A 23,261-nucleotide genomic window follows, 5' to 3' on the forward strand; every position below is an offset into this window, starting at 1 on the left:
AGGTCATAGGATTTTAAAAATTGTAAATTTAATTATTTCAGCTATTTAAATCTTAAATTTCACGCTGTTGAAATAGTAGGGGTCCTGACCCATAAGGAAGTTGTGTGTGGGGGGGGGAGGGGTGGAAGGGGGGTTGCAAAGTTATTGTGAGGTGGGGGGTTGTGGTACTTATATCTGCACTGCTGCTGGCGGCAGTGCTGTCTTTGGAGCTGGGCAGCTGGTGAGAGTGGCTGCTGGCCAGGAGACCAGCTCTGAAGGCAGAGCTGCTGCCAGTATCAGCGCAGAAGGATGGCATGATATGGTGTTACCACTCTTACTTCTGCGCTGCTGCCTGTAGAGCTGGGCCCTCAGTCAGCAGTCACCACTCTCTGGCTCCCCAGCTCTGAAGGCAGCAGTGCAGAAATAAGGGTGGCATGGTATGGTATTGCCACCCTTACTTCTGCGCTGCTGCTGGCGGGGCGCTGCCTTCAGAGCTGGGTGCCTGGCCAAGAGCTGCCACTCTCTGACCACTCGCCGCGGTTTGCCGTCCCGGGCCAATGGGGGCGGTGAGAAGTGGCGCAGGCGAGGGGTGTGCTGGCCACGGCTTCCCGCTGCCCCCATTGGCCCGGGACGGCAAACCGCGGCGAGTGGGGGCCGCGATCGGCCGAACCTGCCGCGTCAGCAGGTAAATAAACTGGCCCGGCCCGCCAGGGTGCTTACCCTGGTGAGCCACATGCCAAACATTGCCGACCCCTGTCCTAAACACTACTGTAATAATCTTTGTACAAATATGTCTTGTGAGCTATCATTTGAAAACTAATAACTTACTGAGCCAATAATAGCATGGTGAGATGTATGTAGCAACATTATTTGTAAAGTTATGAACATAAGCTGAAATTATGACTAAAATGGGGTTATCCGACAAGTCTGTGGACTGGATAAACCTGTTTTTCAAAGCCAAAAGACAAACTGGCACCTCTAGTCAGGTGTCATCCAAGTTGATGGGCAATAACCTATCAAGTGGCCATTCTTTGGCAAAGAAGAGAGGCAGTAACAGATCAGTCTACATTTTAGCAAACAGCAACCTGGAACCTCTTTCACCATTAGACTCCATGACTCCAACCTCACAGTGGGAATCAACATTATCTAGGGCTAACACTCAGGAAAATGCATTTCAAAAGTTGACTGGACTTTAAAGGTGAGGAGCAAAAACAGCCCATGTATCTCTCCCTCTTTGTCACCTAAGACAACAAACGACACCACCATTTTACTTTGGGAGAGATCCTGACCTGAAATTTGGTCACTCCTGTTCCTGGGAGTGTGCGGTGAGAATTTTATCTTGAACCAAGTCCAGTCTGTTAAGTTTTAGCTAATAGAAAGTATTTTATCTTTCAAAAGAACGAGGAGTACTTGTGGCACCTTAGAGACTAACAAATTTATTTGAGCATATGCTATTGTAGGCTAAAACCCACTTCATCGGATGCATGCAGTGGAAAATACAGTAGGAAGATATATATACACACAGAGAACATGAAAAAATGGGTGTTACCATACCAACTATAACGAGACTAATCAATTAAGGTGGGCTATTATCAGCGGTAGGAAAAAAAAACTTTTGTACTGATAATCAGGATGGCCCATTTCCAACAGTTGACAAGAAGATGTGAGTAACAGTAGGGGGGAAATTAGCATGGGGAAATAGTTTTTACTTTGTGTAATGACCCATCCACTCCCAGTCTTTATTCAAGCCTAATTTGATGGTGTCCAGTTTGCAAATTGATTCCAATTCTGCAGTTTCTTGTTGGAGTCTGTTTTTGAAGTTTTTTTGTTGGGGAATTATCTTTATTTCTCTTGTAACCATTTCTGACTTTAGCACCGTGTACTTGTACTAATTTAAAAGCTATCTCTTTGCTGTTAAATAAATGTGTTTTATTCTTTAATCAAAAGCAATCCAGTGTTGTGAATGGCTTGGTAACTCCAATTAAAGTAGCAACCTGTTGGATATTTTTGCCTTACAGAAGCAATGGACCTAAAGTACCTGAACTCTCCAGAAGAGGGATGGACAGTGCAGAACACGTGTTTTGGGGTGAAAATTTGGGAGTGTGTTGAGGTCATCCTGCAAGTAGTAACCAAGTCTGTTGGAAGCCAGAGTGTGGCTGGTGTGCTGCTGGGGTCGGAGTTGCTGGACAAGGGCTGTGGCCACACACAGACATTCATGGTGTGACCTGCTGGCTGGCAGGCTGATTGTGAGGAACCCAAGTTGAAAGCTACAACAGCAACTGGTCTGGATTGCACCCTGGATTGAACCCTGGAATGTGACAGCCAGTACTTACTTTTCCTTTATTTAACTAATTGCGTGTATACTGCAGTCCATTAGAGAGGCCTGGATGGCCTTCAAATATGTGTTACTGCCCTCTATATGCCCCTCAAAAAAGTTAGATGACCATGTATGGGAAGTCAAAATCTAATAAAAGGAATCCTAAATGCCTTAATATCTTTTTCTGCCAAGATAATCACTGGAGTGAAGGATGTAATGTGTCCTCTACTATGTAGACTCAATCAAATTTAAAACTCTTTTCTCTTTCTTTATTGGAAAGAAACAATCATTTTTAAAGTGTTTTAGTCTTCTAGTAAGAAACATGACAAACCTGTATAAAAACGCTTTAAAAAAAAATATTACAAGTGGGGGGGGGGGGAAAGCTGCTTTTTCACCTAGAGATTTTGACGCAAAGGAAGAACATTAGAGACATTTTTTTTCCAGATCTCAGCCAGTGGAGTGAATATTTTGTTAATTGTAGCATGATTTGGATTACTTTCCACCCTAATAGCCTCAAAGCTCTCATTGCCAAAAATGAGTCCATAGGAGATGAAAGGATGAGTGTGGGTCATGCTATGTTTTAAAAGGTTCTTAGTGTATGCTGAGTGAGCAAGTGAAAATATGATGAAAAAAGCTGGTGTTTCTCTATTCAGGACATTCTTCCCAAGGTATGTCTTTTCTTAGGCTATTTTTTCTTGTCATTTTGGAAGTAAAGCACTTATGCAGATACTGTAAACATCTATGCCTTATACACTATTAAGGTTCTGTGAGTTTTCACAATAAAGTGGTAAGAATTGTGAGAGCTACATGCAAACGGACTGGAACCATTATTATTGAAGTTAGAAGTCTCTCCTCCCATCACCAACCAGCACACCTCTCTCCATTGATTTCAGTGATACCTTTTTCTAAATATTAGGTTCAAACATCTAAGATCTAATCAGCATCTCTTATACCTGGCTGATTATACTATTACGTCTGGATATTCTGGCAGTATCTGTGGGGTAGCAAATATTGTGACATCAGCTTATCTCTTTACAAAAAGTAAAAAATAAAATATATGGAGATACACCTATCTCATAGAACTGAAAGGGACCCCAACAGGTCATTGAGTCCAGCCCCCTGCCTTCACTAGCAGGACCAATTTTGCCCCAGATGGCCCCCTCAAGGCTTGAACTCACAAGCCTAGGTTTAGCAGGTCAATGTGCAAACCACTGAGCTATCCCTCCTCATCTCAATATCATGAGCATGGTATATTTGCATTCTTTATATGGAACATTTTAATAACTAACTACAACTAAAATGACTGAAGTTGAGGAAAATAATCATGACCCTTGCCATGACGAATGAAAGACACACCAACTTCTCTTTCTCTTAAGGGATCTGAATTGAATTGTGGATACAATGATGACTTAGTCAGGTTTGTTGCCATAGTTTAGGAATCTTCCTGTATTGGAATTAAAGAGCTCTTGATATATAGAGAATAGTTAGGATACTTTAGCAAAGTCCATCTTGTAGCCACAGAACGTAGTGCTGGCTCCAGGGCTATAAGAAGGCAAAAATTGGGATCTAACATCTTCAGTAAAGTGCCCTCTTCCAGAGGTATTTCTTTTCCAAATACAGTGTAACCCTTAATGGACAACTCAAATTCTGTCCCTAAGGGTGTTGCCAGGCAGTGTCTTTCTAACAGATACTTCCTTATCTAATGCTGACTGAATAACAAAGTTCATATAGCTTAAAATAAAAGGCTGAATTCAGAGATGGGTCCGTCTTAGAGGAGTCTAACCAGTGTCACTTACACCTCCTTCTGGCACCCTCTCTAGTTGTGTTTCACCAACTTAAATTCCCTCTCAAAGCCTTTAATTACTTTGACTTTCCCAGCGCCTGATCAAAAAGCCTCCTGAAGTCAATGGAAAGACTGCCAATGAGTGAGCTTTGGATGAGGCCCTTAGATTTGATGACAAATTATTCACACAACATATAGCATATGCATCCTTATGCATCATCAATGAATCGGAACTTTTGAGTCCAAAACAGTGACAAGGAGCAACTCATGCTGAGATCTTTGATGAGAGGAGTGTAGGAAGAGAAGCAATTGACAGAAGACAGTGAGAATAGTAGTTTGTATGGTACTTAACTTACACCTTCTGGTTCTTCAGACACCCTTGCACACTGATGAGTGGGTATAAGTGGCTCTATGGGAGCCTAAATGCTAACAGAGCACAACTGGCTACATTCTCCATCTTGCTCAGCTCAGCACAGGAATGTAGTGAGGGGGCAAAGGTGCCTTTTAAGCCACTTTTGTGCTGGCCTGTTCAGACCTGGACACAATTTAAATTAGACTAATTTATACCTCTTGCACTTCTGAATTTGGTCTTTAGAATTTAGGGGGGGAAATGAATCCATAATAAAAAAAAGTAGCATGTTGCCTTTTGTGATTGAAATTTGTTTAATCGGTCATCCACTGATCCTAGATTCTGTGACAGTGTTCTTGCTCTCTTGCTGCTCTGCTATGAGATGACACCTGGGAGCCTCAGAAGACCCAAGCAAGCAGTGACCCCTGAAAAAGAGGACTGGCAAAGTCTAATGCTGCTCTGGTGTCGCAACTCAAAGAACAGGACTAATTTTGGGATGTGCTGCTTACAAAACCAGTTACATTTATCAAATGTTACTGTGAAAAGTTGGACAATTTCTGCTTGCAGAGGATTCAGGATTTGACTAGGGGGGACAAAATCCCCTTTTTTACAACAAAAATTGAAAATGCTATTGTGGATCGATTTCATAAATGCACACAAAAATATCAGTTTTATAAATAGAGGGCAAAGTGTAACTTGCTTGTTTTGAGAACAGTTCTAATGGGGATATTTCTGAATATTATTTAGTAATACTTGTGCATCTCAGTGGGAGGGTTCTGAATATTGCAACCTATCCACATCCCCTTCTTCCCTTCTTTTCTCTTCTCCTCTCATTCCTTTACTATCCCTTTTATTGTGTTTTCATGTATTGCTTTATTTAAGGTGTTGGATTTACGGGCTTTTGTTTTTAAAATCCCAGACATCCTTGCTGTTCCGATCAAGCCACCGGTCACCACCATGCAGACTCAGTTTTTCCAGAAGCATTGCCTCAAGCTAAATTCACTGCACAGGAAAACCAAAAGCTATCAGGAGTGACACGCAAAAGGTATTATAGAAAAACATTCAGAGCCAAAAACAAGCTACAACTGATTTCCGGAAATGTAGTATGGAACTATCCCATTTCCTAGTAGGGTAGCAATGTACACTAAAGCTTGCCATAGGGTTTGTTTTTGTTTTTGTTTTGGATTGAGGCTTTTTTAAAAGGGGAGAAGAGTGGTGAATGATTAATGAACTTTTCCCTACCATAATCAGTACTTTCTGTATATTTGCCAGTAACATTAATAAATCCTTTTAATTTCCCAGTAAAGGCAGATTCATTTCTTGTCCTAGATTTATTTTAAGTGTCAAGGCCAACATTTTAAAACCTATCAGGCAATCCATATTTAGGCATCTAAACATTCAATTTGGTGCCTAACTTTCAGCATCCAACATTGAACATATTGGCCTGTGTGGTTCTCCTGCTGCAGCAGAAAAAAAAAAAATTCCTGAAGAGCTGGAAAAATTTGGACAGCAAGGAAATTCTAAGTACAGATTTCCTTATAGAGACTAAGGCCTGGTCTACACTATGAGTTTAGGTCGACTTTAGCAGCGTTAAATCGAATTAAGCCTGGACACGTTCACACGACGAAGCCCTTTCTTTCGACTTAAAGGGCCCTTTAAACCGGTTTCTTTACTCCACCTCTGACGAGGGGATTAGCGATAAAATCGGCCTTAGCGGGTCGGAATTGGGGTAGTGTGGACGGAATTCAACGTTATTGGCCTCCGGGAGCTATCCCACAGTGCTTCATTGTGACTGCTCTGGACAGCACTCTCAACTCAGATGCACTGACCAGGTAGACAGGAAAAGCCCCGCAAACTTTTGAATTTCATTTCCTGTTTGCCCAGCGTGGAGAGCACAGGTGACCACGCAGAGCTCATCAGCACAGGTAACCGTGATGGAGTCCCAGGATTGCAAAAGAGCTCCATCATGGACCGAACGGGAGGTACAGGATCTGCTCGCCATATGGGGAGATGAATCAGTGCTGGCTGAACTCCGTAGCAGTAAACGAAATGGCAAAATATTAGAAAAGGTCTCCAAGGCCATGAAGGACAGAGGCCATAACAGGGACGCACAGCAGTGCCGCGTGAAAATTAAGGAGCTAAGGCAAGCCTACCACAAAGCCAGAGAGGCAAACGGAAGGTCCGGGGCAGAGCCGCAAACATGCCGCTCCTACGCGGAGCTGCATGCCATGCTAGGGGGTGCAGCCATCACTACCCCAACCGTGTGCTATGACTCCTTCACTGGAGAAACACACAGGGAAGCGGGTTCGGGGTACAAGGAAGATGAGGATGAAGATAATGTAGATAGCTCACAGCAGCAAGGAAGCGGAGAAACCGGTTTCCCCAACAGCCAGGATATGTTTATCACCCTGGACCTGGAACCAGTAACCCCCGAACTCACCCAAGGCGTGCTCCCAGACCCTGAGGGCACACAGGGGACCTCTGGTGAGTGTACCTTTTTAAATATTACACATGGTTTAAAAGCAAGCGTGTTTAATGATTAATTTGCCCTGGCAATCGCGGCCAGTACAGCTACTGGAAAAGTCTGTTAACGTGTATGGGGATGGAGCGGAAATCCTCCAGGGACATCTCCAGAAAGCTCTCCTTCATGTACTCCCAAAGCCTTTGCAAAAGGTTTCTGGGGAGGGCTGCTTTATCCCGTCCGCCATGGTAGGACACTTTGCCAGGCCAGTAGCACGTAGTCTGGAATCATTGCATAACAAAGCATGGCAGCGTATGGTCCCGGTGTTTGCTGGCATGCAGACAACATCCATTCCTTATCGCTCTTTGTTATCCTCAGGAGAGTGATATCATTCACGGTCACCTGGTTGAAATGGGGCGATTTTATTAAGGGGACATTCAGAGGTGCCCCTTCATGCTCTGCTGAACAGAAATGTTCCCCGCTGTTAGCCACGCGGTGGGGGGGAGGGGTGAAGTGATCATCCCCGATAATTGGGTGTGGTGGGGGAGGGGGGTTAGTTGGGTTTGTGCTGCATGTTAACCCGGAAACCGCAGCCCCTCCTTTTACATTGCAAACCCATTTTAAATGGCCAACCCAACGGCTGCTTGGTATGGGAAATGAGGGCGCTACTGTTTGAAACCATTCCCACATGTTAAGAAGGTTAAAAAAGCCAAAAGACTGTGGCTTACCATGGCTGCCTGCAAGCCGAAATCTGTTGCCTGGCACTGCGTGAGTGATCTCTCACACCAAACCGGCAGGCCCTCAATATAAGAGGAAAAATGCGACCTTGTAACGAAAGCACATGTGCTGTGTAATGTGAACAGCAAAATTTAACGTGAAAGAGTGTACCCATTGTTCTCTAAAATGTGTCTTTTTTAACCACCTCTCCCTTCTCCTCCACCAGCTGCAAATGTTTCTCCTTTACAGAGGCTAGTGAAGATTAGAAGGAGAAAACGGCGGACTCGGGATGATATGTTCACGGAGCTCCAGATGTCCTCCCACGCTGAAAGAGCACAGCAGAATGTGTGGAGGCAGTCAATGTCAGACTACAGAAAAGCACAGTATGAACGAGAGGAGAGGTGGCGGGCTGAATCACGGGATGAACAGAGCAAGTGGCGGGCTGAAGATGATAGGTGGCGTCAGCTTGCAGACAGAAGGCAAGAGTCGATGCTCCGGCTGCTGGAGCATCAAACTGATATGCTCCAGCGTATGGTTGAGCTGCAGGAAAGGCAGCAGGAGCAGAGACCACTGCTACAGCCCCTGTGTAACCAACAGCCCTCCTCCCCAAGTTCCATAGCCTCCTCACCCAGACGCCCAAGAACACGGTGGGGGGGCCTCCGGCCACCCAGTCACTCCACCCCAGATGATTGCCCGAGCATCAGAAGGCTGGCCTTCAATAAGAGTTAAAGTTTTAAACTGCAGTGTGTCCTTTTCCTTCCCTCCTCCCCCACCCATCCCGGGCTACCTTGGCAATTATCCCCCTAGTTGTGTGATGAATTAATAAAGAATGCATGAATGTGAAGTAACAATGACTTTATTGCCTCTGCAAGTGGTGCTCGAAGGGGGGAGGGGAGGGTGGGGTGGTTGGTTTACAGGGAAGTAGAGTGAACCGGGTGGGGGGGGCGGAGGGTTCATCAAGGAGAAACAAACAGAAGTTTCACACCGTAGCCTGGCCAGTCACAAAACTCGTTTTCAAAGCTTCTCTGATGCGCACCGCGCCCTGCTGTGCTCTTCTAACCGCCCTGGTGTCTGGCTGCGCGTAATCAGCGGCCAGGCGATTTGCCTCAACCTCCCACCCCGCCATAAATGTCTCCCCCTTACTCTCACAAATATTGTGGAGCGCACAGCAAGCAGCAATAACAATGGGGATATTCTTTTCGCTGAGGTCTGAGCGAGTCAGTAAGCTGCGCCAGCGCGCTTTTAAACGTCCAAATGCACATTCCACCACCATTCGGCACTTGCTCAGCCTGTAGTTGAACAGGTCCTGACTACTGTCCAGGCTGCCTGTGTACGGCTTCATGAGCCATGGCATTAAGGGGTAGGCTGGGTCCCCAAGGATCACGATAGGCATTTCAACATCCCCAACGGTTATTTTCTGGTCCGGGAAGAAAGTCCCTTCCTCCAGCTTTCGAAACAGACCAGAGTGCCTGAAGACGCGAGCATCATGTACCTTTCCCGGCCATCCCACGTTGATGTTGTTGAAACGTCCCTTGTGATCCACCAGGGCTTGCAGCAGCATTGAAAAGTACCCCTTGCGGTTTATGTACTCGGTGGCTTGGTGCTCCAGTGCCAAGATAGGGATATGGGTTCCATCTATCGCCCCACCACAGTTTGGGAATCCCATTGCAGCAAAGCCATCCACTATGGCCTGCACGTTTCCCAGAGTCACTACCCTTGATATCACCAGGTCTTTGATTGCCCTGGCAACTTGGATCACAGCAGCCCCCACAGTAGATTTGCCCACTCCAAATTGATTCCCGACTGACCGGTAGCTGTCTGGCGTTGCAAGCTTCCACAGGGCTATCGCCACTCGCTTCTCAACTGTGAGGGCTGCTCTCATCCTGGTATTCTGTCGCTTCAGGGCAGGGGAAAGCAAATTACAAAGTTCCATGAAAGTGCCCTTATGCATGCGAAAGTTTCGCAGCCACTGGGAATCGTCCCACACCTGCAGCACGATGTGGTCCCACCAGTCTGTGCTTGTTTCCCGGGCCCAGAATCGGCGTTCCACAGCATGAACCTGCCCCAGTAACACCATGATTTCCACATTGCTGGGGCCTGTGCCTTGTGAGAGGTCTATGTCCATGTCAATTTCCTCATCACTCTCGTCGCCGCGCTGCAATCACCTCCTCGGCTGGTCCTGGTTTTGCTTTGGCATGTCCTGGCTCTGCATATACTCCAGGACAATGCGCGTGGTGTTCATAGTGCTCATAATTGCCGCGGTGATCTGAGCGGGCTCCATGATCCCAGTCCTAGCTATGGCGTCTGGTCTGAAAAAAGGCGCGAAACTAGTATCTGACGGACGAAGGGAGGGAGGGAGGGGCGACTGACGACATGGCGTACAGGTACAGGGAATTAAAATCAACAAAGGTGGCTGTGCATCAGGGAGAAACACAAACAACTGTCACACAGAATGCCCCCCCCCAAAGATTGAACTCAAAACCCTGGGTTTAGCAGGCTGTTGATTTCACGGAGGGAGGGGGAAGAAAATGAATACAGAACAAATCTATTTTTTACATCTTAAGCTGGCAGACGACGGTGCAGCATGACTGATAGCCCTCGGCATCTTCTGGGTGCTTGGCAGAAAATACTGGGCGCTTGGCAGAAAATAGCATACTACGACTGATGGCCATCATTGTCAAGACAGTTCGATAGGACTGAGCATGTCTGCCCAGGTGCCCATGATTGACAGCCACTGCAGTACGATGACGACGGATACCAGTCGTAATATACCATCTTCTCCCAAAAGGCAAGGGGCTGCTGCTGTGTGCAATGCAGCCCCACGTCTGCCAGCCCCACGTCTGCCAGCACCCAGATCGCCAATGAAGGCTACCAGTCATACTGCACCGTCTACTGCCAAAAGGCAATTAGCTGCTGCTGTGTAGCAATGCAGTACCACGTCTGCCGGCACCCAGAGGACATATGGTGACGGTGAGCTGAGCTGAGCTGAGCGGGCTCCATGCTTGGCGTGGTATGTTGTCTGCACAGGTAACCCAGGTAAAAAGGCGCAAATCGATTGTCTACCATTGCTCTGATGGAGGGGGAGGTGCCTGACGACATGTACACAGAACCCCCCGCGACACTGTTTTGCATCATTCAGGCATTGGGATCTCAACCCAGAATTCCAATGGGCGGCGGAGACTGCGGGAACTGTGGGATAGCTACCCACAGTGCAACGCTCCGGAAGTCGACACTAGCCTCGGTACTGTGGACGCGGTCCACCGACTTAATGCACTTAGAGCATTTTATATGGGGACACACACAATCGGCTGTATACAACCGATTTCTATAAAACCGGCTTCTATAAATTCGACCTAATTTCGTAGTGTAGACATACCCTAACTCAATTATGTGGGATCAAAACTGCTAATTTCATTTCCATTCCCTTTATACAGTACTAGGAAGACAGGCATAGAATGTACTTTACTGGTTTACTGCTATGATTATATCCTGTAGCAAATGTTCAGAATATTGTAATTGACTACATAAAAGTTTGCATATTAAGGCAAACCTAATACTTGTCATGCCTTTGCAGTATGGAATTTAAATGTATTTTTCACATGATTTTATCCCTAGTATTTAATTCCTTTAACAAGTTATGGGAACCTTAGGGTTTTGTAGACTTGGACTTCAATCTGTTTAGTATCTATAGGGATTATTACCATAAATTACTAGTACTCGAAGTGATGAAGAAGAGAGGCACTGTCTCTCTGTGTGTGTCTCTCTCAATCTCTAATATTATAAAATAATATAAAATAATGTTGATGTACTGGTTGTAATGGAAACTATAATCCAATACTGGTATGACTTGCAAGGTGCAAAAGTACCATTTTAAAAAGTCATGTGCTTTCATGCTTCGTCAATGCAGTAAGCAGAGTGGTAGTTTACAGTCGTGTAATACTGCATCATGGCAAATCCACAGGTGGTCATGGAACTTCACTAAAAGGAACCATTTCATGCTCACAATTTGTTTGAAATGGAGAAACAAATCTTGATCTGTGTGTATGTGCAAAGACTGATAACATTGTATACTATATTAGATAAGACAAACAGGGCCACAAACCAATTTTACAATTATCTTCAAACAGAGTTTTCATGAACCCCATCTAGAAATCTTCTGCTTGTAATGAAGGGATTTACTGTCAAGACTGGGAGTGATAACATGGCCTGAGAGAACACCAGGGGAAAGAAGAAATAGGATCAAGAAATGAGAGGTGATAATAGTGCAGAACTGAAGCAATTTAACAGTTTGTTTATAACAAACTCAGCATTTCAGCACAGGCAATTCCATAGAGAAACTTGGATTTCTAATGCTGGTATTACAGAAAACATGATCAACTTCATCCTAGTAATATAATGCTGGAAAACAAGTGTAGTAGACTGTAGGGTCTACAGAAGTCTGAATGCAAACTCAGACCATCAAGCAGTGATCACTACCATCAGGATCAGACTTCATATTTCAAAATTTGCAAAAATAGTCAAGACAGTTTATAATATCAAAGTTTTGAAAAAATACAGACACTAAGGTACCCTTTCAGAATACCATCGGTGGCCACTTTGCCCTTCATTTAGACCTAGATGACAAAACAATAGAACAAGTCTGGGCAGAGCAAAAAACATATTTCATGCCACAAGTGAGGAGGTTTAAAGATGAGGCTGTATCCAAAAAGGAAAAAGTAGGTGACACCAGAGATCAAAATCACATCAAAAAAAGAAAAACATATCAAGAACATCTGAAAGCTGAAGACTGTGCTGAGCAGAAAAACAAATAGATCAAGAAGGAACTAAAATGAAGAGTCAAAAAAGCTAAGAAAGAATGGCTTGAGAGAGAAGACAAAGAGCTTGAAAAACAACAATGGCTTGAGAGAGAGAGAAGACAAAGAGCTTGAAAAAACTATTACAGAACTTAACACCTGTAACAAGTCAGCTACGCGATGAAAGATCAACTCAAAAGATGGAAAGAACATTTTCATCAGCTACTCCACATGAATAGTCAAGTTGACCCAGATGTCCTTGAGGCCATCAGCTACAAAGGCAACAATGAAGAACACATAATGGAAGCAGAAATTAAAGCTGCAATGATGTTTCTGAAAAACAGCAAGGCCCCTGGTCCACACCACGTACTACCTGAAGTGTTAAAGCATGGTGGAAGAGGCACAGTCATGCTCCTTTACAAACTATTTAACCTAATTTGGGCAAAGGGTGAAGCCCCTGAAATAACTGCAATAACTACCAAGGAATTAAGTCTTATGATTATTCCTAGCACGGTATTCTGTAGAATGATTCACAGCTGAATGAAAAAAAGAGCAAAAGAAATCCTTTCTGAGTCACACACTGGCTCTAGACCTGGGCACTCCACCATAGATCAGACAGTTGTTTTTGGTCAAATCTTGGCTAGACACACCAAGTTCAACGAACCTCTGTTTTGCACATTCCTTGCCTTTAAGAAAGCATTTGACTCTGTTAACTGAGAGGCTTTGTGCAAAGTACTCAAGTGGTACAATGCTAGAAGCAAGCTGACTCAAGTACTGCAGAGTTTGTATAGCCTCGCTTGGTATGCAGTAAGGGTCAATGGAGAGCTGACAGAGTGGTTTGTGAAAACTGGAGTCAAAACAGAGATGAATACTCAGAGATGAATACTCAGTCCAATACTTTTTGCTTTAAAGTAAAATGTGATAAACTCATGAGATCAGCTTCTTAACTATATAGATATTTTTATCTAAGACTTTGTGCAGTTTATCCAGCTTCTGTGTGCTGTGCTACAACAGCTTTGATCTCAGAGTCCCCTGGGAATAAGAAATTATTTAAACAGGCTATGTTGGTCCAAGTCTCTGTTAAGCAGACACTGTATTAAAAGTGGCTCAATTATACTCGGTAATGTTGTGGGGGAAAGCATTATCTACTGGATTAAGGTTTCTGAGTTTATGCATTTCATCAAGGACCTCCAATTAGATTTAAACTATGCACTCACAAAAAAATGACTGCTTCATCCCAGCTCCCAATTTATAACCTGCAACCCTTGAAACTTATCCTTCATGGAAAATTGTGAAATGTAGTCTGTACATTAGCAGTTACTCTGTCTTTTGTTACCCTGACTTTGTCACCTGGTTTGGCTGTTCAGCTAGATCAACTCAATATTTTGCATGTATAGTAAAAATAAAACAAAAGTCGAGGAAGTAGTTTTACCAAAGACAGTCAGCTCTGCTGGATCGCTGTCTCGTTCGCCCACCATGTTGGTACCGACACAAGTGTACATGCCGGCATCACTTTTCCTCGTGTTTGAGATCATTAGTTTCCCACCTCGTATCTGTTGGAAGCAAAGAAAAGACATTTTAATTTACATAAACAATCAGAAATAAAGGGAGGCTCTTAGATTGCAAAGATCTCAAATATGGGGAGGGGGTCTTTTGTTTTTTTTAAACAACAAATGTCAAAGCTTTTCTTTAAGGGTTATCAGGCCATCTATTTGGTATTGAACAATACCAATACTAATTTGATATTAGGCTCTTCTGAAGTATATTTGACCCTACTTCTGGTCTTGTCTCAATTTTTTGTATGATGCCCTTAAATTTCAAAACAATTACATTTCTTGCTACCTTTCTTTGGTGATATATGCTGCATCTGGTACACTATTTCTAGTATATTAATTTGTAAGCCTACAGTACCATAGTGGCACTTTAAAAGAAAGCCAGTTTTATCTATAGTAAATTGATCTCAGAATCTGTAGTATTCCCTTGTACTCTCTGTACTTACAAGGCCAGATTTTCTCCTTATTTCTGACTGGTGCAAATGGGATGGAATTGATCTGCAGTTGCCCAACTGAGAATTCCCTTGACTTCTATATCAACGTCACCTCAACCCCAGCACAGGGGCATATTGAGGAAGAGAATGATCAGGTTGATTAGAAGAAAGGGCACAGCTCAGCGCTGCAAATTTCCAGAAAATGTATGTACTCTTTGGGACCCTAGGTAGCTGTTATAAGTTAAAGCAGCCGATAGGTTGATTCAACTTAAGTCAGGGCTGGAGCCACTATAACATGAGACACAGGGAAGTGCAGTAAGCTCCCTGTTACTCTTTCCTCCTCCCCCAGTTTGAGCAGAACTTAGTGGAGATAGTCTGGTCCACAACACCTTGAATAGTATATATATATATTGAGATCATTTAACTGCAAATCTTTACACATCAAAGGCAATCAAGTTTCCAAAGGCCACCATTATATCAAATTATACCAGCACTGAACAAGTTCAAAATGTATTATGTATAAAATAACTACGTTAAAGGAATACTAAGGTTGCAAAGCCAACTACTCAAAAGTTAGGAAAGGCCAGTATTAAGGTTGCCTGTGCAAGGGTTTTACAGATAACAGCCTTCTTCACTACACAACCCTGATTTATTCTCATCTCTGTCCAGCTCAGCTCTTTTACAACCTATGGTTCCTGTCCTTGGTATCTATCAATGCCTCCTCCCCACTCCCCCAACCAATTCCTTCCTCTCCCCACTTTCGTCCACTTCTCACTCATTTGCATTCAAGTCAGGCTGTTTCCTTGTTCTTCTCCACATCCTCTGGGCACTAACACATTGGAGCATGCCCAATGGAAGATGGAATGTTCAGAGAATTTTGCTGCCAAACTCTAACAATTTTCTCCTGAGCATGTGCAAACTAGTATTTTTCAGAAGCTTATATCTTGGACAAATTTGGATAGCTTTTCAGAGGGAAGGCAAAGATAAATCCCTGACATCTGGGCAACTCCAACTCCAAACCATAGAAGAGTTATTAATAGAAACAGTTGTAACAATTATTTTTAACATGGACAAAATGATGGGTTTTCCTAACCTTGTTCTCAGAAACAGCTGATCCATTTATGCTTAAACTTTTCAAAATATTCAGCCCATAGGCAGATAGTCAGCATAAAAAAAAAAATTGCTTCCTGATTAAAGTTCAGCAAAGTTAACAGTGCATTTTAGTAGAAAATATTAGACAATCTTAACTATAGACTTTGATACCAGGTCTCCCTATGACTAAAGGTGGACTAAAGATGGACCTGAGGTGCAAATTTTTAACTTTCAAAGGTTAGCACTGGAGAGTTTGGTTTGGCCCATTGTAGAGACAATTTGGGAAATTCTGCTCCAGTTTCAGAGTTCCAAGGTGTTCAGTTGTGGGGCTAGTGGGGGTGTGGCGCAGGCCCAATACAAATACTTACATCCTCAGTCCTACAATAAGAACTGTGCATGGACACCCAATGTTTGCCTAGTGTCCCAGTAACATCAGTGAAGTTCCATATAAGCACAAGAATTTCCCTGCATGGAGCCAATTGAATGACGGGGGGTTATATCTTTGTGGATACTGCTATGTAAATTATTCAATGCTCATTCAAATCCATGGAAAAACATACATTTTAAAAAATATTGTGGATAATTATCTATCAATGGCATTTTGGTAGGACTTACACTGATTCTCTCTTCCCTGTCGTCAATGCGGATTTTATCTTTCTTCCAGTAGATTGTGGGCTCAGGATGTCCTCGAGGAGGCTGGCACTCCAGAATAGCAGGTTCTCCAGCTGCCACAACAACATCGGTAGGGTTTTGGCGAAAGTCATCCCGTAGCACTAATGGAACAAATGAGGAAAGGAAAATAAAACTAGTTGTTAGGAATTGCAACCTGATAAAGGCAAACAAATTGTTTTCCCAGTAAAAGTAGCCTCCAAGTTATTCAAATGACGCCTTTGTATACTATGTGCACTGTAAAACTCCTTGCAAAATATGTTATTGGGGGCAGAGGGAAGAGGAAAGATGACTCAACAGGTAGCCTCTCTTATCTAATGAATACAGACAAGATGTGCGTGTTTTTACTTTACATTTGCTAAAAGTAAATGCATTGCTCATCATTTAAAAGCAAAAGGACCAATATACACACTGCTCCTTTTATCCTTCTATTGTAGATCCACCTGCCATGTGACATCTGGCCAGCCTGACGCGCTGAGGAGAAATATTCCTTATGGCAGTAGTTCTGGTCTGACACTGAACTCTTTTCATTAAAGATAGCAGCATGCTGGACATTGGTTGTAACCTTTTAAAAATCTGGTGTGCCTGTTCTCTTCAATTGGCACCTTTCTTGTCAGTGATTTTCCCCCCCACTACTGGCTAGGTGAAAAGGTTCTAGATATGACACCGCTGGTATCAAATTGTGGAGTTTTGCCTCTATTCAGGAAGGATTATTTTTTATGATCAAATTGGTGCTAAATGATCAGTGTTTTTGAAAGATGTCAAGAAATTGAGCTGATATACAGTGCACCCGCTTCTTCTATTCCTTTGATATTCTTGCAGCCCTGACCAGTCTTGTCCCACACTGCCTAAAAGAAAAAGCATACACATTGCCAAAAGGTTTGAAAACTAAATTAGGCAACACATGCTAGCTCCTTATGTAAATCATGCTGCTGTAAAGCAGGATTAGGTCCAGCTAGCTGGCTCCTGTGTGTGTTGAAATGGTATCTACTACATCGTTATTCCTCCATGTGTGTCCTCGTCTCTAGGTTAATTGTCATTCTTATAAACATCAGACTGAAAATAGCTCTAGATAGAGCTACTGAAATTGAATTTAGGACATTTCCCCTTCTTGAATATCAGCTATGTATGGGCTTCATTACTGCTTTAACACAGTTCCCACCCTTAATCAAACCAGGGCCCTCCGAGAAATTAGAAAACATTTTATCCTAGTGAAAGTGCAGTCAGGAAGAGTTTAATAGAAATTGGTCACTTTCAGTGTATAGGCATTTATTGCTTTCATTGTTAATAAAATAAAAACAACATTTTAAACAGCATATTTTCTGTTCTCTTCTGTACAGACAAGAAGAAATTATTATTTATATGCACAAGGATTAGCCTCTGAGTGTGCTGAGGTGAGAGTGCATATAATTGTGGAACTCAGTATAGGTGTGGGTTTACAGTTATCATTCAGCATTTTGAGATACACAAGTAAATCCAATGGCGAGAGGAAATTATATATATACAAATTATATAACACAAAAGGAGGGGCTATTTAGGCCATTTCTAGAGGTACAAAATAAAAATGATATGAAGTGGTGGGCAACAAACTGCATTTTGGCAAGGACCCAACCTTTTCCAAAGTAGCACATCTGGTAGGTTGAAGGGCATTGTTTAGTACTGCTTTCCCAACAAATGACTTGCCAAAAGCCTCAACCCAAAAGGTATTTCTGACTAATGCAAATTGCTTGTCCAATGCCAATTTTTGATCCACAATAACTAAATTGAGAGAAAATAGGGTCTTTTGGTTTTTGAGATAAAATGGAATATAAAGAAGGTAACCCATGATACAGAAATAACATGATGAAGATTATGGGCTGCTAACAATTTGGCACTACAACATGTGTTTGTGGCAATCTTATTAGAAAGACAGTATTTTCCAAATGAAGCCAAGAAAGGCAACATCAGCAGCAATTTCAAGGGAGAGGCCAGGAAAGGAACTTTCAAAACCACCCATTTCTGGAAGTGTCTCTTATATCTGAGAGCTGAAAGAAAAAGAAATGTTTTTGAGTGGAGAAATAGCCTCTTGCACAACTGGTAAACTGCTGCCAAGCATCAACTGTTTCTAAAACTAAAAACCTGCCAAGTGACAGACATTAATCCTTTTGAAGAGGCCTATGGACAACATCAAGTGGTTCCATCATCATTACATATGGTACTAAACTCAAAATTTTTTTAAAAGTTAAACAGATACGTATGACCTGGTTCTTCATTATATTACAGCCTTTTAATGCAATTCCAGAGATGCAAAAGGGTAATAAAATTAGCAGGGTACACCAAAGCATCATGGTTCCATACCACCCAATCACAGTTCCTGACACGGGGTTGAGGCTGAGAGCATGGCTGGGACACTGTGATTGTTTTCAGCAGCCAGAACAGTCTCTGAGGGCCACAGGAAAGCAAGAGTAAGTTACAGCAACATGGAAGCTGCTCTGACTTACGCCAGGAGCAGAGTAGGGCCCCAGCCAGCCAAGAATAAGGTTTGAAGTCCCCTTTTCCCCTCTACCCTGTTTCTATATCAAGTGTGGCTTGGATGGAACACAGAACTGAAATTTAGTGGGGAGAAAAACATTGAAACTTGACTCTTGTGGCTGTAATAGATCTATCTAACTATGTACCTCTGAAAGTGTCTTATGTTTTAGAAAATGCAGGAGAGAAAATTGGAAAACAGGAAGAGAAGAAAACAGATGGAGACAAAGGGGAAGCATAATGGTGGTTGGTGAAATAAAGATGACCAAGAATACAGGAATTATGAAGCACGAAACAATGTGTTAGGTGAAATGGGGAAAAAAAGAAAGAGGGTAAAAGGAAGGGAAAGGAAAAGAATAAGGAGGATGAAGAACAAGAGGATGGCGTAAAAGAAAGGGAGGAATAAGTATGAATAGAGATCACTTGATGCCATTTAGGAAGAATACATGACTCAGGGCTCCCTCATACATTATAATAAAGACAATACAAAGCACAAACATCAATCAGATCAGCATGGCTCTCCCAAACATTTCCAAAAGTATCATCCCTGGGAAATAAGAGGAAATGGAGGTCTGTTAGGCCATATGCACACTACAAATGTTTGCTGCCACAAGTTATGTTGGCATAAAGCCACAAAAGTTAGCGTATCCCTTGGGCATGTCCTACTTGGCTCCTTGCATCAGTGCTGCATGTGCTTACCAAGAGCACTTGTGTCAATGCACAGTGTGGTGCACCCTGGTTAGGTATTCCAGCATGTAACCTGCTGCCATCCAGTGGGAAGTTTTAGTAATACATGGTGGGGAAGAAACAAGTTGCATGGGGTGACTGGGAGAAGTGGATCAACTTCCAGCATGCAACTGATTCCATTCCATAATGCTATCTATATCCCATATTTTTTGTGCCTTTTTAAAAAAAATCCCATGAACCCACTTGGCCCTCCTCGCTGTCCCCCATCTCTGTCAGAAGCATGGAGCCTGCACAGCTCTGCACTAGTGTCATAAGCATTGCAAGCACAGGGCACACAATCCTTCAGTATTTGCAGAGCTGCAAGAACCACCGAATCACTGGCGAACCTGACAATTTCTTGGAGGACAGATTGCTATGGAAAATAGCAAGAAACAATTCAAGGTTGTTGGTGGCATTCATGGAGCAGCTGCAGATGGTGGAGCGGCATTTCTTGGCCTGAGAAAAACACTGACTGATGGGATTGCATTGTAGTGCAGGCTTAGGGTGACTAGAAGTGGCTGCAGAACTTTCAGATGGAGAAGACCATATTCCTGGATACGTGTGCTGAGCTTGCCCCAGCCCACCGGCACATGGACAGCAGAAAGAGCACTGCACTGACAGGAGAAGTGAGTGGTGATTGTACTGTGGAAACTTGCAACACCAGATTGCTACCAGTCAGTGAACAATCATTTTGGAGTTGGAAAATCCACTGTGGGGGCCATTGTCATGCATGTGCACAGTGCCATTGATAGCATCCTGCTACGCAGGAGTATGACTCTCAACCATGTGAAAGACATAGTGGATGGATTTGCACCAATGAAGTTCCTCAACTGTGGTGGGGTTATAGACAACACACAAATCCCTATTTTGGCACCAGAAACATCTTGCCACAGAGTACATCTGTTTTTCTATGGTTATGCAAGGTTTGATGGATCACAGAAGAAGCTTCACCAACACTAGTGTTGATTGGTCAGGGAAGGCGCATGATGTATGCATCTGTAAGAACACAGAAAGCTACAAGCAGGGACTTTCTTTCCCAACCAGTAGTTTACCACTGGTGATGTTGAAATGCCAATAGTGACCCTGTGGGACCCAACCTACCCTTTGCTCATGAAGCCATGCACACGCCACCTTGACAATACCAAGGAAAGATTCAACTACCAGCTCAGCGGTTACAGAATGACAGTTGAATGGACTTTGGGAAGACTGAAGGGACGCTGGTGGTATTTACTCACAAGACTGGATCTCAGTGAAAAAAAATACCAATGGTTTTAGCTGTCTGCTGCATAATATCTGTGAAGCAAAGGGGGAAAAGTTGCTTCTGGGGTGGCTGTTTGCTGAGTTTGAACAGCCAGACACAAGGACTACTAGAACGTGGAGCTATACAGCTCAGGGAAGCTTTGAAAGGGCACTTCAACAGCAAGCCACAATAATGTGCTCTACCTGACTCTGCTGTTTGGAACCTGTTGTGGTACTTGTTGTACATCTATGAATATAATAATGTCGATGTATCTATTAATTTTATGGTGCTTACTGTACATTTATGATTATTACCATGTTTGTCACTGATCCAATGAGTCATCTCACACTGTACAGTAACAATTAAGTGGGCGCTTTCAGAACCGCTAGGCATGCTGCAGCATATGTTGTGAACTAATAAAGATGAATTGTTTCCAAATAATAGAATTTTATTGAGTAACAAAACCAGTACAAAGAAAAAATCTGTGCAATTTAAAAGCAAATATGCTAAAAACTTAATAAATTAATGGAACAGAACTTAACAAGGGGGGAAAAATCATGTCCATTTTAGCTACACATGCAGCAACTGTGGCTTTCACAGGTCAGTGTACATGAAGCTGTGGTTGTCCTTAATGGCCCCTGGTGTGGAGTGGTGGGGGTAGGGTTGCGACTCTTGATGCCATGTGGAATGTTGTGGGAGGTAGGGAAATGCTGCAAAGGAGCGCTCCATAGGTAACAAAGAGAAGCGAGCCTGGGATGTTGAACCTATAGGTCCACAAGAGTCTGCAACATCTGTTTTTGCTACCGGAGAAGCCCCATTATGTTCTGGTATATGCATCTCCCTTTCCTTTTCCTGCTGGGACTCCTGAGCCTTTCTTCTGTCTGCTTTTCCTTCCAGGCTGTCTTCAATATTCATCCTTCAGGCGCTTTATTCATGGCCTGATGCAGCACTGCATTGTAGGATCGCATTGAACATATCATCCTGAGTCCTTCCCCGTGCCTCCCCCCCTCATCTGGCTCAGGCATTCTGCAGGTGTGGAGGGGGAACCCTCAAGGCCACAACAGTGTCAGCCACAGATAAAATACACAAAGGTACCATTGTCAGAATAGTCACAAGTGAAAGTGTAAGTTAAGATTCAGAACTTGCTCCCCTAAAGTTTTAAACAAGACGTGATTATTGACACTTCTGCTTCAGAGTGCTTGTGCACAGCACCAGTAACAGCATCAGCTTTGGTGAAAATGGCCCACCAGGGAAATGAGGAGGGAATTGCTCAGTTGCATGACACTGTGGGTATACAACAATGACGCTGAATAATTGGCACCATTTTCCACAGGTGGTGGTGATTTTAACTAATATCTCACTCCTGAGGGTAGGCCACCAAAGTCATCTGGATCCATATGTTGCTAGCCTGTTTACTGCAATGGTGCCTGCTGAAGTTATTGCTGACTGACATGGGAAAGCAGCCTACTGTGGAGGTAGAAATAAGGCAGCCGTCCCTAGAAAGCTTCAGGAGATGATGCAGAGTACCTCCATGGAAGTTTCATCAAGATCTCTCAGGAGGATTCAAGGCCAGCCTTGTGTACATAAACAAAATGCTCTCCCCGTGGTCCCCCCACCTCACTCTAGAGGGGAATGAAAAGCTGATAACGATGCTACCTCTCTTTGTTGTACCACTATCTCTTCTACTACGAGTAAATTAATGAAAAGTCAGTAGCTGTGTTCTGTTAAATTGGGGCTGCCAACAGTAGTCACTGTAACAGGAAATACAATTACACACGTACCCGAGGTTCCTTTCCCTGCATTGTGCTCCCCCGTCCTCGACTACAGGGAGCAACTGGACTGTGGTGGAGTCTCAAACAGGTCTTGGTTTGTGGTATAGTTGGATTCCCCAGACCCCCATCTTCCTCCTCCTCATTGTTCACGCCAGGGGCCTGTGGCTTGGGCTCCTCTGAGGTAACCACAATGGTGTGCCAGGTAGTGGTCTCCATCAAGTATGGTGCATAGCTCTTTGTAAAGGTGGTAGGACTGTAATTTGGCACCAAATCGACTGTTGGCCTTCTTGGCCGTCTGATATGCCTGCTGCAGCTGCTTTGCTTTCACGCAGCACTGCTGCTGATCCTTGTTGTAACTCTTCTCCCATATCCGCAGTGCAATCTGCTTACAGATGTCCACGTTTCTACAGCTGGTCCATAGCTGTACCTGCACAGCCTCTTCTCCCCATAGGCCTAAGAGATCCAGTATTTCTTGTATACTTCAAGCCAGAGCATGTAGCCAGTATGGTCAGCTGGGCAGTTGTACACAAGAATGGAGAGTTGCTAGATGTACTTGCCAAGCTGGACAATCAGGAAAAGGCATTTCAAACATTCACAGGGCTTTAAAGGGAAGAGGGGGGAGCCTTCTTGTCTCTGTGACCCCTGGGCAGCGGAGTTCACAACTGTGATCACACCGGTCAGTGTTGGGAATTGTGGGACAGCTGGTGGAGGACTGTCATGGTCGACATAAATAACACTGTCTGAACTCACAGTGTATCGACCACAGCATATTGAGCATGGCTCAATGCCGCTCAGGGAAGTGGTGTTACTATGTCGCTGTAATGGAGCACTTAAGTTGGTGGGAGACAAATCTAAGTGTAGACACATG

General features: G+C 43.6%; 1 protein-coding gene across 1 annotated transcript in view; it reads right to left on the bottom strand.

The window, feature by feature from the left end:
* The window catches only part of ROBO2 (roundabout guidance receptor 2), a 587,768-nt gene that overhangs the window by 203,827 nt on the left and 360,680 nt on the right, over positions 1-23,261 (bottom strand). The window contains exons 3-4 of the mRNA XM_065421111.1: positions 16,094-16,251; positions 13,832-13,952 (exon numbers count right to left, since the gene is read on the bottom strand). Coding sequence (XP_065277183.1) covers positions 13,832-13,952; positions 16,094-16,251 — 279 coding nt within the window. The remainder of the gene's footprint in view (positions 1-13,831; positions 13,953-16,093; positions 16,252-23,261) is intronic.

This window comes from Emys orbicularis, chromosome 1, assembly GCF_028017835.1.
Source record: "Emys orbicularis isolate rEmyOrb1 chromosome 1, rEmyOrb1.hap1, whole genome shotgun sequence".
In the NCBI taxonomy this organism is placed as follows: domain Eukaryota; kingdom Metazoa; phylum Chordata; order Testudines; family Emydidae; genus Emys; species Emys orbicularis.